Here is a 16,469-nt window from a genome sequence, read left to right as displayed (position 1 = left end):
ATTCAATCATCCAGTCAGTCAGTCATCCAGTCAGTCAGTCAGCTAGTCATCCAGTCATCCAGTCAGTCAGTCATCCAGTCAGTCAGCCAGCTATAGTCATTCAATCATCCAGTCAGTCAGTCATCCAGTCAGTCAGCCAGCTATAGTCATTCAATCATCCAGTCAGTCAGCCATCCAGTCAGTCAGCCAGCTATAGTCATTCAATCATCCAGTCAGTCAGCCATCCAGTCAGTCAGCCATCCAGTCAGTCAGTCAGCTAGTCATTCAATCATCCAGTCAGTCAGTCATCCAGTTTACCAGTCATCCATTTATTTATCCACCTACACATCCAGTCAGTTAGCTATTCACCCACTCAGCCATCCAATCAGTTACTCAGCCATCCACTTATTCATTAAATCATCTAATCACCCACTAATCCATATAGCACTCATTAAATAATTCACCCATCTTTACACTCATTCATAACTCAGTACACTCACCCATTCACTCACCCGCCTTGCCACCCATCAGCTCGCCAATCCACGGCTTCGGGCACCGGTAAACGCACCCGGACCAGAGACACGAGAGATCGCAACCTCATTAACGAACTCGAGGCGCTCCAACAAGTCCAGCAGCTCCACGTTGACTAGGCCCCCCCTCCCCCCTCCCCCCCGCTGGCTGGTGCTGACTGGGGGTTGGTTCTCGACTCCCCGGCCCCCTTGTAAGATAGAGGTGGTTGTGGTGGTGTGTGGTGGTTTGCGATAGTTTGCCCTGCGTTTAGTCCAGTTTCCCTTCCCTTTTAGTTTTGCGAGTGGTGGCGATTGTGTGGTTTCCTGCCCTGTTGGTTTACTGTTATTTAAGTTTTGTTTTGTTTTGTTTTAGTTAAGTTTTCCTCTAGTTTTGGTGTGAAGGGCTGCATTGTGTTTTCATAGATTTATTTATTTTTTTGTTTTGTTTTTGTTTTACGTGTTTATAGTTTTTTTTTAGTTTGTAGTTTATATTTATTTTAGTTTTACCTGTTTTTGTTTTCTTTTAATTTCCTTTCCTCTAGTTTTTATAAGTTTTTTCATTCATCTTTTAAATTTCATCCCTTCTATCCTTCTTTTAATTTCCTTTCCTCTAGTTTTTATAAGTTTTTTCATTCATCTTTTAAATTTCATTCCCCTTTATCCTTCTTTTAATTTCCTTTCCTCTAGTTTTTATAAGTTTTTTCATTCATCCTTTTAATTTCATCCCTTCTATCCTTCTTTTAATTTCCTTTCCTCTAGTTTTTATAAGTTTTTTCATTCATCCTTTTAATTTCATTCCCTTTATCCTTCTTTTAATTTCCTTTCCTCTAGTTTTTATAAGTTTTCATTCATCCTTTTAATTTCATCCCCTTTATCCTTCTTTTAATTTCCTTTCCTCTAGTTTTTATAAGTTTTTTCATTCATCCTTTTAATTTCATTCCCTTTATCCTTCTTTTAATTTCCTTTCCTCTAGTTTTTATAAGTTTTTTCATTCATCCTTTTAATTTCATTCCCTTTATCCTTCTTTTAATTTCCTTTCCTCTAGTTTTTATAAGTTTTCATTCATCCTTTTAATTTCATCCCTTCTATCCTTCTTTTAATTTCCTTTCCTCTAGTTTTTATGAGTTTTCATTCATCCTTTTAAGTTTCATTCCCCTTTATTGTCCTTCTGTTTATTGTTTTCTTTTAATTTCTTCTCCTTCCTTCTTTATATTTCTCTTAGTTTCTCTTCCTTCCTTCCTTCATTCTTCTAGTTCTTCCTTTTTACAGTTCTTACGGTTTTCTTTGTTTATATTCTTAGTTTCTCGTCCTTCCTTCCTTCCCTCTTTTGGTTTTCCTTGTTTATATTTCCTTTAGTTCCCCCTCCATAAGCTCTCATAAGGGTTGCGTTCCTGAGTTCCTCCTCCGTTTCGCTCTCCTCCTTGTCTCTGTCTCCCTCCCTGCGGTACGGGATAGTTTGAAACGGTTTTTGACATGCGTGGTTTGCTGTTCCGTTCTCCCTTCCTCCCTTCCTTGCCCTCCCTGTCCTAGTGTGAGGAATGATATATTTTAGTTTAGTTTCATTTCATATAGTTTCCAGTTTCCTTCCCTGACTGTCTCGTGTTTTTCCATTTGTTGGCGACAGGACATTGTGAAGCCCAGTGTGACATTTCGTTCCTTCCTTTCGTTCCCTCCTTACCTTGTTTTATCTGTTTTTCTCCCTGTTCCCTCATTCACTCGTGTGTTTTTATTGCCTGTGGAGTTGCGTTTGGTTAGTGTGGAGTGCTGTGTGTGAGTGGATGGAGGCGGAGTTATGTGTGTGTGTGTGTGTGTGTGTGTGTGTGAGGGTAAGGTATGGTGTTATGTTTGAGCTCCAAGGACAAGTTTAGGTCAGTTTGTGTTAAATGTGTCGTGTTTTATGTGTGTTTCTTGTTAGGTGTTGTGTTGTGGGAGTCCTGTATCTGTGTGTGTGTGTGTGTGTGTGTGTGTGTAAGGTACGGTGTTACGTTTGAGCTCCGAGGACAAGATTAAGTCAGTTTGTGTTAAGGTGTTACGTTTGAGCTCCAAGGACAAGATTAGGTCAGTTTGTGTTAAATGTGTCGTGTTTCATGTGTGTTTCTTGTTAGGTGTTGTGTTGTGGGAGTCCTGTATCTGTGTGTGTGTGTGTGTGTGTGTAAGGTACAGTGTTATGTTTGAGCTCCGACGACAAGATTAGGTCAGTTTGTGTTAAATGTGCCGTGTTTTATGTGTGTTTCTTGTTAGGTGTTGTGTTGTGGGAGTCCTGTATCTGTGTGTGTGTGTGTGTGTGTGTGGAAGAGTATAGGGTGTGGAAGGCGCCCAGACCACACTTCCACATTCTATACTTAAGAGTGTTAGCGAGTCTATAGTTCTAGCTGTGTGAGGTGCTTTGTTTATTTATTCCTTTACAGAAACGAAGGACGCTCAGGAAAAAATAAAGTGTGTGTAGTATTTTTAAGTCAAGATTTACAGGTTAACAGACTCAATTTTTTAACCCGGTAGCAGCGGGGACCATGTTTCTTAATGGTCCCTCCAAGCGAGAAAAATGAGAAAAAATCACCCCTCACACAAACCATTTCATAATATATATCAAAGCATTTGTGATCAGATTATGTATCATCTATTTTTTGGGGGTTTATATCATGGCACAAATTTGGCCCGTCGCTGCTACACGGTAAAGCCACAAATTTGACCCGTCGCTGCTACACGGTAAACCCACAAATTTGGCCCGTCACTGCTACACGATAAACCCACAAATTTGGCCCATCGCTGCTACACGGTAAAGCCACAAATTTGACCCGTCGTTGCTACACGGTAAAGCCACAAATTTGACCCGTCGCTGCTACACGGTAAAGCCACAAATTTGGCCCATCGCTGCTACCGGGTTAGGGGGAAGAGTCACAGGGGGCATATCCACGGTGGGTGAGGCAAGGTCAGTGTCATCCGGAGTCACCCATCACCTGCATCACCCACCGGTCGGTCATCCACAGTCCCAGCTGCCATCGGGCCTAGGAGATCAAGGTCGCGGAAAGGTGTGCCTGACCTGTCTCATCTGGAGGCCTTGGTGGTGCGGGAATGAGAACAACAACACCACCACCACCACCACTGATGTCGACGGCTGCACCACCACCACCACCACCACCACCACTACTATCAAGACTACCACCACCACCACCACCATCGTCGCCTGCTGCACACACACACTAGTAATGCCCAGAGCTCTTCCGGCAATGATACGGAATGTCACTAAAAATGTCCGAAGCTCGTAATAAAGTGTTCAATGCTCGTAATAATAATGTGTTGCAAGCTTTTGATAGTAAAGTGTTCTAAGCTCGTAATAAAATGTTCAATGCTCGTAATAGTAATGTGTTGCAAGCTTTTGATAGTAAAGTGTTCTAAGCTCGTAATAAAATGTTCAATGCTCGTAATAATAATGTGTTGCAAGCTTTTGATAGTAAAGTGTTCTAAGCTCGTAATAAAATGTTCAATGCTCGTAATAATGTAATGTTGCAAGCTTTTGATAGTAAAGTGTTCTAAGCTCGTAATAAAATGTTCAATGCTCGTAATAATAATGTGTTGCAAGCTTTTGATAGTAAAGTGTTCTAAGCTCGTAATAAAATGTTCAATGCTCGTAATAATAATGTGTTGCAAGCTTTTGATAGTAAAGTGTTCTAAGCTTGTAATAAAATGTTCAATGCTCGTAATAATAATGTGTTGCAAGCTTTTGATAGTAAAGTGTTCTAAGCTCGTAATAAAATGTTCAATGCTCGTAATAGTAATGTGTTGCAAGCTTTTGATAGTAAAGTGTTCTTAGCTCATAATAAAATGTTCAATGCTCGTAATAATAATGTGTTGCAAGCTTTTGATAGTAAAGTGTTCTAAGCTCGTAATAAAATGTTCAATGCTCGTAATAATAATGTGTTGCAAGCTTTTGATAGTAGTGTTCTAAGCTTGTAATAAAATGTTCAATGCTCGTAATAATAATGTGTTGCAAGCTTTTGATAGTAAAGTGTTCTAAGCTCGTAATAAAATGTTCAATGCTCGTAATAGTAATGTGTTGCAAGCTTTTGATAGTAAAGTGTTCTAAGCTTGTAATAAAATGTTCAATGCTTGTAATAATAATGTGTTGCAAGCTTTTGATAGTAAAGTGTTCTAAGCTTGTAATAAAATGTTTCAAGCAAGTTTTAAGCTGAGCGCCCGGCTGGAACGATGCCTACTAATCCCTCTATTTTATTTATTTTTATTTTTATTACATTGCATGAACGTGGAATTATGAAAATATGAGTAAATGAAATAACGAATGCTTTAATATTTCTTTTTTTTAATTTATTTATTTATTTATTATTATTATTTATTTTTTTCCGCATGAACGAAAAAAGAAAAAGAAATGTAAAACGACGAATGCTTAACTTTTTTTTTCTTTTCCATTTTTTTCTTTTCTTTTTTTTTTACTGTTTTTAATGTGGCTGTCTCAATTAACTCACCCCCCTCGTTGTTTTTTTTGTTTTTTTTTTTTGTCTCTAAATGCCTCACAGTGTTTGGTCTGTGTGTGTGTGTATAAACTCGACTTGACGTTTGTGTGTCTGTGTTTGTGTTTGTGTTGACGACGTTTGTTTCCGTGTAAATACTCAATGATGCTTTTTTTTACGTATGTTGGTGAGAAAAATTATGTGTTTGTTTTCCTTGTTTTTTTTTTAATGGCTGTTCTCTTAATGGCTTACCGTGTTTTTTTCTTGTTTTTTTCTATATATTATACGTGTTTGCGCGTTTTGTTGGTTATGTGTTTCAGTGGCTGCGTTTTTCTGTCAATTCTTATGTGTTTTTACGAATGGCTTTTATGTATGTCTTTACCCCTGCAGCTATACGCATGAGAATGGCTTATGTGTGTGCGTGTGTGTGTGTGTGTGTGTGTGTGTGTGTGTGTGTGTGTGTGAGTAAATATGTGTGTGTGTGTGTTCAGTGAAATATCTATACTTATCTGTTTACGTGTGTGTGTGTGTGTGTGTGTGTGTGTGTGTGTGTGTGTGTAAATATGTGTGTGTGTGTGCGTTCAGTGAAATATCTATACTTATTTGTCTACGTGTGTGTGTGTGTGTGTGTGTGTGTGTGTGTGTGTGTGTGTGTGTGTCAACTAACCTCTGCATGATGGCCTAACTCACTCACTGTCTTGTTAATGAGTGAATATTGCAGTGAATCAGACCTCATTAAATTTAACTATGTGTATTTTAAATCTATCCTCTTCACTCATTTACAAGTTCATATATTATCCCTATTCTCATTCATATATATTCTTCCTTTGTTTATTTCTCTCCCTTTCTCTTCTTTCTTCTTCTTTTCTATTCTTTCTTCCTATATTTTAGTCTTCATTTAACTATCTCTCAATTTTTTCCTTCCTTCCTTCATTAATTTCCTAGTATGTTCTTTTCCTTCTTTAGTAATCTCTCTCCCTTTCTCTGCTAACATTCCTCCCTTGATTTAGTTATATTCCTCGTTCCTTTCTTACTAATCTCCCTTTTTTCAATTTTTCCCTTATCCTTCATTCACTCATTCATTCACCTTCCTTCCTTCATTAATTTCCTAGTATGTTCTTTTCCTTCTTTAGTAATCTCTCTCCCTTTCTTTGCTAACATTCCTCCCTTGATTTAGTTATATTTCCTCCTTCCTTTCTTACTAATCTCCCTTTTTTCTATTTTTCCTTTATCCTTCATTCACTCATTCATTCACCTTCATCCCGTCATTAATCTGTCGATCCTTTGCAGTGCGGCGGACTCTGAAAAACGGACTAACGGAGGAGGAGAAGCGACTGCTAGCCATGATTGCTGCACAGACACGCTGAGACGCCCTCCACCACCACCACCTCCACCTCCCCCACCACCTCCACCCTCATACACAAGAAGAGGAAGAGGGAGAGAAAGAGGAGAAGAAAACAACACTGCCTGGAAGAGGAGAGGAAGATAGGGGAAGAGGAAGAGGAAGAGGAAGAGAAAAATTAAACAGCATATCTACCATAGGAACAAGAAGGAGGAAGAGAGGGAAGAAGGAGAAGAGGAGGAAATCTATAAAGAGGAAGAGGAAGAGGAAGAGGAAAACAGTGATAGCTTGTGTTGTGACGATGGTGAAGGAGGAGGAGGTGGTGGAAGAGGAGGAGGAAGAGGAGGAAGAGGAGGAGGAGGAGAGAGGAAGCATAATCTACTCTAGTCAGATGAAGAAGAAAGATATAGAGAAAGAGAGGAAGAGAGAGAGATAAAGAAAAAAAAAAAAAAAACTCCGTTAATCCTAATCTCAGAGGTCCAGAAATCACAGACAGACAAATAGACAGACAGACAGACAGACAGAAAGACAGGCTAACTACAACCTAAGAAATATGGTTGTCAGTGGTGGTGGTGTGTGTGTGTGTGTGTGTGTGTGTGTGTGTGTGTGTGTGTGTGTTGCTAGTCTGCCTCTGTCCTGGCATTCACGGTCTTGTGAGTCTGTTACCAAGGACAGGAGGAAAGCCGTCAGTCAGTCAGTCAGTCAGTCGATCAGTCAGTCAGTCAGTCAGTCAGTCAGTCAGTCAGTCAGTCAGTCGATCAGTCAGTCAGTCAGTCAGTCAGTCGATCAGTCAGTCAGTCAGTCGATCAGTCAGTCAGTCAGTCAGCCAAGTGGAGTAATGACACAAATACTACTGACTTATAGCAATGCCTCAGTCAGTCAGCCAGTCAGTCAGTCAGTCAGTCAGTCAGTCAGCCAGTCAGCAAGGTGAAGCAAAAAAACATATTAACTGATTTTTAGACATGGCAAGCTAGCAATATCTCAGCCGTTCAGTCAGTCAGTCAGTCAGTCAGTCAGCAAGGTGAAGCAAAAAACATATTAACTGATTTTTAGACAAGGTTATCTAGCAATGCCTCAGTCATTTAGTCAGTCAGTTAGCACTATAAAAATATAACCCAAGTGCTGACCAAATGGTGACTTAACTCCTATGCTGACACTCACAAACCACTCAGCACCGGGCAGCATCACACACTACACAACTCAGCACTCCGACCACAGACCCACAAGTGCCGAGTGCTGACCCATAGTGCTGTTGCTGATGATGAGAGCGAAGAATAGAGAATCAGCACCCAAGCCTTCTAATACGGCTGACGTCAGGTGCTGAAGTGCTGATCATAACACATATACTCAGCACCAGGTGGAGTCTAATCAGCACCAGGTAACAAGATGCCTTAACGAGCCTTCCAAAACCAGGTAGAAGCACTAATTAACCAGGGGTACAGGTGTGTGACAGGTATAGCCCCCTTGCTCACCTGTAATTGCTTCCTCTACCTGTATTTACCTGCTCAAGTAGATGACAGATGGTGTAGTGTTGGGGTCTAGACTCGTATATGCAACACAAGATGCCTCACGTAACACTAGGATTGAAACGCAACACAAAATACCGATTCCACAGGTTTTTATGCAACACGGAACACTCACGCAACACTACGGTCGATATTAGACATATACGCAACACAAGATGTCTCGCGTAACACTAGGGTTGAAACGTAACACAAAATACTGATTCCACAGGTTTATATTGCAACACAGAACACTCATGCAACACTACAGTCGATATTAGATGTCTCGCGTAACACTAGGATTGAAGCGGAACACAAAATACCGATTCCACAGGTTTTTATTGCAACACGGAACACTCACACGCAACACTACAGTCGACGTTAGTGCCTGGATTATTGTTGCGCATGTGGAATCATGTAACACAAGATGCCATCACGGAACACTAGAATGGGATATGGAACACTAGGGATTGGTATTTGTGTCATATATCAATGCAACACTTGGGAACACATAATAGGCGACACTTGTAACACTAAACACAAAAGAAACAGACCTAACGCAACACAAATTTGATGTAACACAAACTACAAAACACACACAAACACACATGCACACACAAAATTTGTAACACACACACTCACACACAAAAAAAATACACAAAAAAAATACATATCCCTACACAATACAAATTTGATGTAACACAAACTACGAAACACACACTCAAACACACATAATTCGTAACACACACACACACACACATACAAGAAAAAAAAAATACATATCCCTACACAACACAAATTTGATGAAACACAAAACCCGCAACACATAACATCACCCAAAACTCATACCACACACACACACACACACACACACACACACACACACACACACACACACACACAACACAAGACTTCCCAACCAACGCAACTCAACCCAGACGCAGCTCAACACAAGCCCAGCAACACACCCACAGACTGACATTAAGCCCCCAAGCCTGCGATCTCAGCCTGTGCGTGGAAAACCTGTAATATTTTATACGCCTCTCGACATTTCCAAATATTACGACATTTTTTTTTTCCCGTACGAGAGAGAAAATATTTAATGTGATGTTTAACCCGATTTTTTCTTCCCTGTGTATGTGTGTTTTTCTATATCTCTGCTTTTTTCTTTCTTTTCTTTGTTTTCTTTTCTTTATTCTTCTTTTTCCGTCTTTATCAATCTTTCTATCTTCCTCCTCTTTTGTCTTTTTCTTTGTCCTTTCTATTTCTATTCTTGTTTTTGTGTTTTCCTTCCCTCATTCCTTTCCCTTCCTCTTCTTTTCCATTTTCCTCTTTCCCTTCTATTTCTTTCTCCACTCTTTCTCTTCCATATCTTCCTTTCCTTCCTCTCCTTTCTCTTTTCCCTTCCTTTCTTCCCCTTTCATTTCCTTGCCTCATTCCTTTCCCTTCTCTTCTTTTCCATTTCTTTCTTTCCCTTTCATTTCTTTCTCTCCCACATCTTCCTTTCATTCCTTTCCTTTCTCTTTTCCCTTCCTTTCTTCCCCTTTCATTTCTTTCCCTCCCATTCCTTTCTTCTTCCATTTCTTTCCCTTCCCTTCCCTTCCTTCCCTTTGCTCATGCCCCATATATATATAACAAGTCTTTAGGCCAATGTTACAGTTTACGAGAGAAGAGACGAGAGAGTATATGGCTCACTGTATCATATTAAGTTAGAATATAGGCGATAAAAAAACATGCTAGCTAAGAGGATGCGAGTCTATAAGCGATGTGATTGGATGTTATTCCCGTGGCCTCCTCCATATCCTTTTTTGTCACACTTGAGGTTGGACATTTTGATACTCTGTGCTTTATGGATTTTTAAATATAAAAGGCTGTGTACCATGAACCTAGTGTGTGTCTGTAACCTTTGTGATTGTAGTAGTTGTAGTAGTAGTAGTAGTAGTAGTAGTAGTAGTAGTGGTAGTAGTAGTAGTAGCAGTAGGGGAAATAAGAGCAATACTGGTTGATGTAGTAATTAAAATAGTAGAAATAATACGAGAATTTTGCTGTAGAGGTAGTGGTAGTAGTAGTAGTAATAGCAGTAGTAGTAGTAATAGTAGTAGTAGTAGTAGTAGTAGGAAGATAGGAAAAACAACTATTTGACCTAAGAGATATATATATATAGAGAGAAGTTGTAATTATTGTACCAGAAAAAAAAAACTTACATACAATGAGAGAAAGAAAAGTAATATTGAAAAAGGTAAAATTAAGAAAAGAATACAAGAGAAACTTTTCCAACACCTCATTACAGTTTATTGCAATTGTGATCTATGTCTTAAGTTCTCCTCCATACCTAGGTAGAAATACAACAGAAAAATATCGTAGAAATAAAAAATACAAGCAATACATATTAAACTCAAACAATTCTCAGTGATAAAACTTGCATGTCCTTTGAAATAATAAAACCTAAATATGACTTATGGACAAACACAGGATAAAAAAAACTAAAAAATTCTGTAGTGACCAAATAAGAATGAACAAACTTATGAAAAAAGAACAAGAACAAGAGAAAACTTAGGAGAACAATAACGAGAAGAATATAACCTTAAGACAGACACAGAAAAAAAAAAACTTGTGTGACCAAATAAGAATGAACAAAATTATAAAAAAAGAACAAGAACAAACTTATAAGAACAAGAACGAGAAGAATATAACCTTAAGACAGATACAGAATAAACGACAATGAATAAGACTCTCTACAACGTCACCAAATAATATAAAGACAAAAAAAAAATTACAAGAAAATAATGAGAGCCGTTGCAAAGACTGAAAGGTTCATCAACATACAGTAAAGTAAACAAACCCGAAACACCAAAACAAACCACGTGTTCTGTGTTCTTGTTCCCGAGGTTAATTTTTTTCCCTTCTGCAGCTGAGTTCGAAGGTCCAGGACGCCCGTATCAGCATCCTTCAAGGTCAGTAGGACTCTAATAATTATCCTCTCACCTGTTCGTCTTTCTCAGGTGTCAGACGTGTTAATATTACGTTTTGACTCAGTTTTTGCTTTGTACATCATAACTTCCTTTCTTTTACACCGTGCCATTTCTGAATCTTAGTGTGTGGTTATTTAGGGTTCAGTGTGGTGGTGGTGGTGTGTCATGTGGGAGTGACGGAGTGGGTGTGGCGGGGGAAGATGTGTGTGGGAGGGGAGAGGGGCTGGGTGGAGGTGGTTCTGGAGGGGGCACGGAGGGGCGGGGCGTGTGTGGGGTGGGGGTGGAGGAGTGGGAGGTGTTAGGGGAAGTGCGGGGCGGGGTGGAGGGGTGGAAAGTGTTGGGGGAGGAGAAGGACTGCGGAGTGCTAGGGGCGGGGGTGGTAGGGTGGGGGGGCGTGGGTAAGGGGTCGTCATTGCCTGGGGTCGTGGTGGGTGGTTGAGGCGGTGGCGGAGGCGGCGTGTTGGGGCGAGACAAGGAGTTGGTGGGCGTGCGTGCGGGGCGGGGCGGAGCGGGATAGAGGGAGGGTAAGGCTGTGGTGCTGTCCTTGGGCGAGGCGGGGTCGGGGTCGTGGCGGGGGCGCGGGGGCGGCCCCAGCCAGGCCAGCAGCACGGGCAGCAGCACGAGGGCGTGCAGGAGGCTGAGCGCCGCCACGGCCGTCAGCACGGTGCAGTAGGCGGTGAAGAGCAGCGAGGCGGCGGGCGCCAGGGCGGCGAAGGTCAGGAGCGTGGACACGCCCGCGTGCACCAGGGGCGGCCCCACGCCCTCCAGGGTCGCCCGCACCCGCTCCCGGCGGCTGCCGCGCCCCGACGTGAAGGCGTGGGCGACGTGCGCCGCGTAATCAACGCTGAGCCCCGCGGCGAGCACCAGGGCGGTGGCGGTGACGGTGTTGACGGCCAGCCCCGCCACGTGCATGGCGGCCGCCACCTCCACCAGCACGGCCGCCACGCACGCCACCACCAGCGCCGCCGCGCGCCCCGCACCCACCACCACCACCGTCACCACGCCCACCAGCACCGCCACCAGCGCTAGGCCCCGCGCCGCCTCCGTCGTCACCACGCCCGCCGCCTCCCACTGGCTGTATGCATCCGCCCACGCCCCGCGGAAGCCCCCCAGCGGCGCCTCCGCCACCAGCCGCTGCACCTCCAGTAACGCCGCGCGCTGCTGCGCCATGGAGGGCAGGGCGCGGTGCTGCAGGTGCATCCTGAAGGCCGTGACGCGCGGCGCGGCCTCCAGGCACCGCAGCGGCGCCGCGAACTCCAGGTCCCAGGCGAAGCGCGCGCCGCGGGGCAGGTGCAGGAACAGCGCCAGGGCCTCGCTGAACAGCCGCGGCGAGAGCGGCCGCGGCAGCAGCGGCGGCAGGCTGTCCTGGAAGGCGGTGAACCAGGCGGTGACGCTGTGCACGTAGGGCGAGGCGCGCAGCGCGTCGGCCAGGGCGGTGAGGCCCGGCAGTTCCTGCGGCAGCGTCACGTTGGCAAAGTAGACGGTGGCGTGAACGCCCTGGGAGGGGAAGAACTGGCGGCGAGCCTCCAGCGCCTGGCGCACCGGCGAGGCGCGCGGCAGCAGCCACTCGGCGATTGTCAGCTGGTGGCGCAGGCTGGCGGCGCCCCACAGCCCTGCGCCTAGCAATGCTGCCGCGCCCGCCACCACGGCGGCAGACACGGCGGGGCGCAGCAGCAGGTCGGCGTAACACGCCATGACGCGCGGCAGGACGGCGACGCGACATGGCGGCGCGGGGCAGCGGGCAGCGCCGGCGGCGTCTTGGCGGCGCTGGTGCAGGGCGAGCGCCGCCAGGAAGAACGTCACGTGCAGCAGGAAGACGCAGGCGGCGGTGGCGGCGGCATACAAGCAGAACCACCTGAGTCCCGGCAGCCGCGTGCTGGCGCCCACCATGAAGGCCAGGCCGTCTGTCACGCAGGTCAGGGTGATGGCGGCGCCCACCCGTCGCAGCGCACGGCCCCCCCGCTCTGCTATGCTTCCCGCCGTGCCCCCCTTCCGCCCCGCCGCCCCCCACGCCGCCGCCAGCAGGTACATATGGTCCACGCCGATGCCCGCCGCCAGCACCGGCAGCGCCGCGCCCAGGAAGCTGAAGGGCACGGCGAGAGCGGCGCATAGGCCGTAGGCGGCCAGCATGGCCAGCGGCAGCCCCAGCAGCAGGCCCAGAAGGGCGGGCAGCGGGTGCGTGGCCGTGGCCGCCACGTAGGCCACCAGCGCCGCGGTGCCCACGCCCGCCCACTTGAGGTCCCCCATCACGGCACGCGTGGCGGCCCGTCCCAGGCTGTGGGCGGCCAGCACCAGGGGCCGCGGCCCCCCCGCAGTCCTCTCCACCTCCCCAACCAGTGCCTCCTCCCAGCGCAGACCCGCCAGGTCCACGCGCCGCCCCGTGCCCTCCTCCACCTGGCCGCTGCTGTTCACCTGCACGCGCGTCGTCCAGGTGTGCAGTGCCGCCGCCGCCGCCACCACGCGGCCCGCGACGTCCCGCTTCATCCCCCCAAGTAGGCTCCGCGCCGCCGCCGCTCGTGCCCCCGCTCTGTTCACATCCCGCAGCACCTGCTCGTCCGTCAGGGCCGCCACGCGCGACCCGTCCCCGCCCCACAGGTCCAGCAGGCTGCGCTCCAGGCACCGCCGCGGCCACGCCTCCGCGCTGCGGCACACGCCCTCCCGCACCTCCCGGAGGTCCCCGTCCCGCGCCAGCGCCGCCCACACACCCTCCAGGCCCGCCGCCTCCACGCCACCGCTGCCGCCATCCTCCGGCTCGCCCTGCGGCACTCTGAGGCACACGTATCGCCACCCCGCCTCCTCGCCGCCGCCCGCGTCCACCCTCAGTGCCGTCACCCGCTGGTTCAGCCGCCACATGGCCCGCACCGACGCCGCCGTCAGCACGCCGCCGCCGCTGTCAGCGCGCCACAACACCAGGTGTGTGCGCGGCTCACGGGCGAAGTGTGCGCCGCGCCAGGCGTTGACCTGCGGAGGGTAAGGGGTTAGCAAGGCTTTGTGGGCATCACACACACACACACACACACACACACACACACACACACACCTGGCCAAACAGCGTGTCCTGCGGCACCCACAGGTGGTAGTGCCGCCACTCGCAGCGCAGGTTCAGGAAGCCGAGGCTGGCGGCGGCCGCCACCACCACCACCGCCGCCGCGGCGCGGCCAGGATGGGCCGCCACGCGCGACCCCCACCATCCACACGCCCGCTCCACCGCGCCTGCAGCCACGCCCCCCGCGCCGCGCCACCTGAAACACACGACACTGTCAGATGTATGTTGTTAGTTACGTTACGTTAAGTATTTCTGCTTCTTGATTTTTTTCCTGTTATGTATCGCGGCGTGTGGCGCACCTGAGGCTTACCTGCGTGCCGCACCTCACCTGCCGGGGCCGTTGCAGCAGCCACAGTTATTCATGGCATCCTTCCGCGCCTCCTTCGTACTCCCCGCATTAGTCCACGCCCGCACCTCGTCGCCACGCCCTGGAGGCTCGCCGGGCACCACACATACGGCCGATCCCACTAAACTCATCCCTGGAAACACGAAGCAGGAGGAAAATGATGAGGATCAGGAGCAGAAGGAAGAGAAGAAGTGGGAGCAGGAACAGAAGAAGAAGAAGAAGAAGAAACAGAAGATCACTACATTTCGTTTACCTTCTTACCTGCGGCTCTGTGTGTAAAGGTGTGAGAGAGACGCTGCATCACCTGAGCCTGTCCTGATTCCTGGCTGTGATTGGCTCAGGTATCGCTCTGTCCCTTGCTTCCTATTGGTCTGTGTGTGTGTGTGTGAGTGTGTGTGTGTCAGCGGAATGTTATTTAGAAACACTTAGCGAGGCCATGAAAACACACACACACACACACACACTATCTCATTCGTGTGTGTGTGTGTGTGTGTGTGTTTGTTTGTGTTTCCTTGTGTTTGCCTTTCAAATATCCGTTTTCTTTACTATTTCAACGAGAGTGGGCCAGCTAGAAAGTCGGCATGGAGAGAGAGAGAGAGAGAGAGAGAGAGAGAGAGAGAGAGAGAGAGAGAGAGAGAGAGAGAATCATAAACACTAAACATACACAACAAACGGCGAAAAATAATAATAAACTAAATCAAAAAGGAGATCAGTCGGGTTCTAATGAGCGTTTCCTTAGGTTCACGGTACAGAAGAAGGGTCACACTACCACCAGGGTCATAAAACGACCCTTGGAAATGCCCACAACTCCTACGAAAGCCTTGTCAGTTGAGTGTTTGTTCACGGTACAGAAGAAGGGCCACACTACCACCAGGGTCATAAAACTACCCCTGGAAATGACCACAACTACGAAAGCCTTGTCAATTGAGTGTTTCTTAGGTTCACGGTACAGAGGAAGGGTCAAACTACCACCAGGGTCATAAAACTAGCCCTGGAAATGCCCACAATTCCTACGAAAGCCTTATCAAATATGTGTTTCATAGGTTCACGGTACAGAATAAGGGTCACACCACCACCAGGATCATAAAACTACCCCTGGAAATGACCACAACTCCTACGAAAGCCTTGTCAATTGAGTGTTTCTTAGGTTCACGGTACAGAAGAAGGATCAAACTACCACCAGGGTCATAAAACAACCCTTGGAAATGACCACAACTCCTACGAAAGCCTTGTCAAATATGTGTGTGCTGGGACGCCGAAATTTTTAAGAATATGACCCACAGAGGAAAAGTCTTGGTCTTACCCCTTCAGTGCAGGCTTGGCCACCGTGGGGAGAGGACGTGTCGCTGGCGTGCTCCTCCGTGGCCTTGTCCCTAAGTCCTCCACCATGCCTGAAGGAGAGAGAGAGGAAGGAAGGACGTGAAGGAGGAGGAAAGGGAGAGAGGGAGAGAAGATCGCCTGGGACGGATTAGACAGGTGAGGGAAGGTGGTTTGATTGGTTTGTATTTTGTTGATTTTTGGTTTTTTATTATTATTATTATTATTATTATTATTATTATTATTATTATTATTGTTATTGTTGTTGTTGTTGTTGTTATTATTATTGTTATTGTTTTCGTTATTTTTTTCTCATTGTTTTGGTTATAATTTTACATATTCAATTTTTTCCTCTTCTTAATTTTCCTTTTCGTTTTCTTTTTCTTGTTCTTGTTCTTCTTCTTCTTCTTTCTCATCTTTTTATTCCTTTTCCTTTTTCTTCATAATTTGAATTTTTCCTTCATCTTTTTCTACGTCTTCTAATATCTTGTTTTTCATTTTCTTCCTCTTAAATTTATCTTCATTTTCTGTTTCCTATAACCTCTTCTACTACTACTACTACTACTACTACTACTACTACTACTACATTAAATTCTCATTACTATCACTTATCAAACAAAAAACGTATTTCTATCTTTATTTTTTAACTTCAGAAGCATATCGTTTTTATTTCAGTGTCCCTTGAAACTTTTTTGGAGCGATCCGTTTTCTTACTTGTAAAAAATATGTAAAAAGAAGAGTAAATAGTATCTTCTGTTTTCTGTTTTCTTTCTTATCACTTTTGTCTTGTTTTGGAGAGAGAGAGAGAGAGAGAGAGAGAGAGAGAGAGAGAGATTTCCATCACTTCTCTCTCTCTCTCTCTCTCTCTCTCTCTCTCTCTCTCTCTCTCTCTCTCTCTCTCTCTCTCTGTCGAATAATTTTGATACAAGTCGATCGGTTCTGAAATCAGTGAATTGATTGAACGAAAGAATCTGGTTAGGTCTTTTTTCT

At 46.2% G+C, this 16,469-nt stretch overlaps 2 protein-coding genes across 51 annotated transcripts in view; one reads left to right on the top strand and one right to left on the bottom strand.

Annotated features, from left to right (window-relative positions):
• Positions 1-9,683, top strand: part of LOC126982218 (uncharacterized) — a 103,994-nt gene extending 94,311 nt beyond the window's left edge. For 41 of the 48 annotated variants that reach the window (XM_050834169.1, XM_050834168.1, XM_050834137.1 and 38 more), the window contains 3 exons: positions 511-700; positions 6,245-7,317; positions 7,387-9,683. In XM_050834169.1, the coding sequence (XP_050690126.1) occupies positions 511-629 (119 nt within the window). In that variant the 3' untranslated portion in view covers positions 630-700; positions 6,245-7,317; positions 7,387-9,683. Of the gene's footprint in view, positions 1-510; positions 701-3,475; positions 3,692-6,244; positions 7,318-7,386 lie in introns of those variants that run through there. The other 7 variants (XM_050834134.1, XM_050834132.1, XM_050834127.1 and 4 more) reach the window with 6 other exon arrangements.
• LOC126982223 (patched-related protein 9-like) lies at positions 8,933-14,518 on the bottom strand. Of its 3 annotated transcripts, none has more exons than XM_050834171.1 (4): positions 14,424-14,518; positions 14,145-14,295; positions 13,811-14,012; positions 8,933-13,731 (listed from the first exon to the last, which is right to left on the bottom strand). In XM_050834171.1, the coding sequence occupies exons 1-4, from the start codon at positions 14,461-14,463 to the stop codon at positions 10,912-10,914; spliced, it is 3,213 nt and encodes a 1,070-aa protein (XP_050690128.1). In that variant the 5' UTR covers positions 14,464-14,518; the 3' UTR covers positions 8,933-10,911. The 3 variants fall into 3 exon arrangements, with proteins under 3 accessions (XP_050690128.1, XP_050690130.1, XP_050690129.1); XM_050834173.1 differs by having other exon boundaries at positions 14,140-14,295; positions 14,416-14,475; XM_050834172.1 differs by having other exon boundaries at positions 14,416-14,475.
• Between the last annotated feature and the right edge of the window lie 1,951 nt (positions 14,519-16,469).

The sequence above is a fragment of the Eriocheir sinensis genome, chromosome 50 (genome assembly GCF_024679095.1).
Source record: "Eriocheir sinensis breed Jianghai 21 chromosome 50, ASM2467909v1, whole genome shotgun sequence".
In the NCBI taxonomy this organism is placed as follows: domain Eukaryota; kingdom Metazoa; phylum Arthropoda; class Malacostraca; order Decapoda; family Varunidae; genus Eriocheir; species Eriocheir sinensis.
This window is presented reverse-complemented; position numbering and strand designations above follow the sequence as displayed.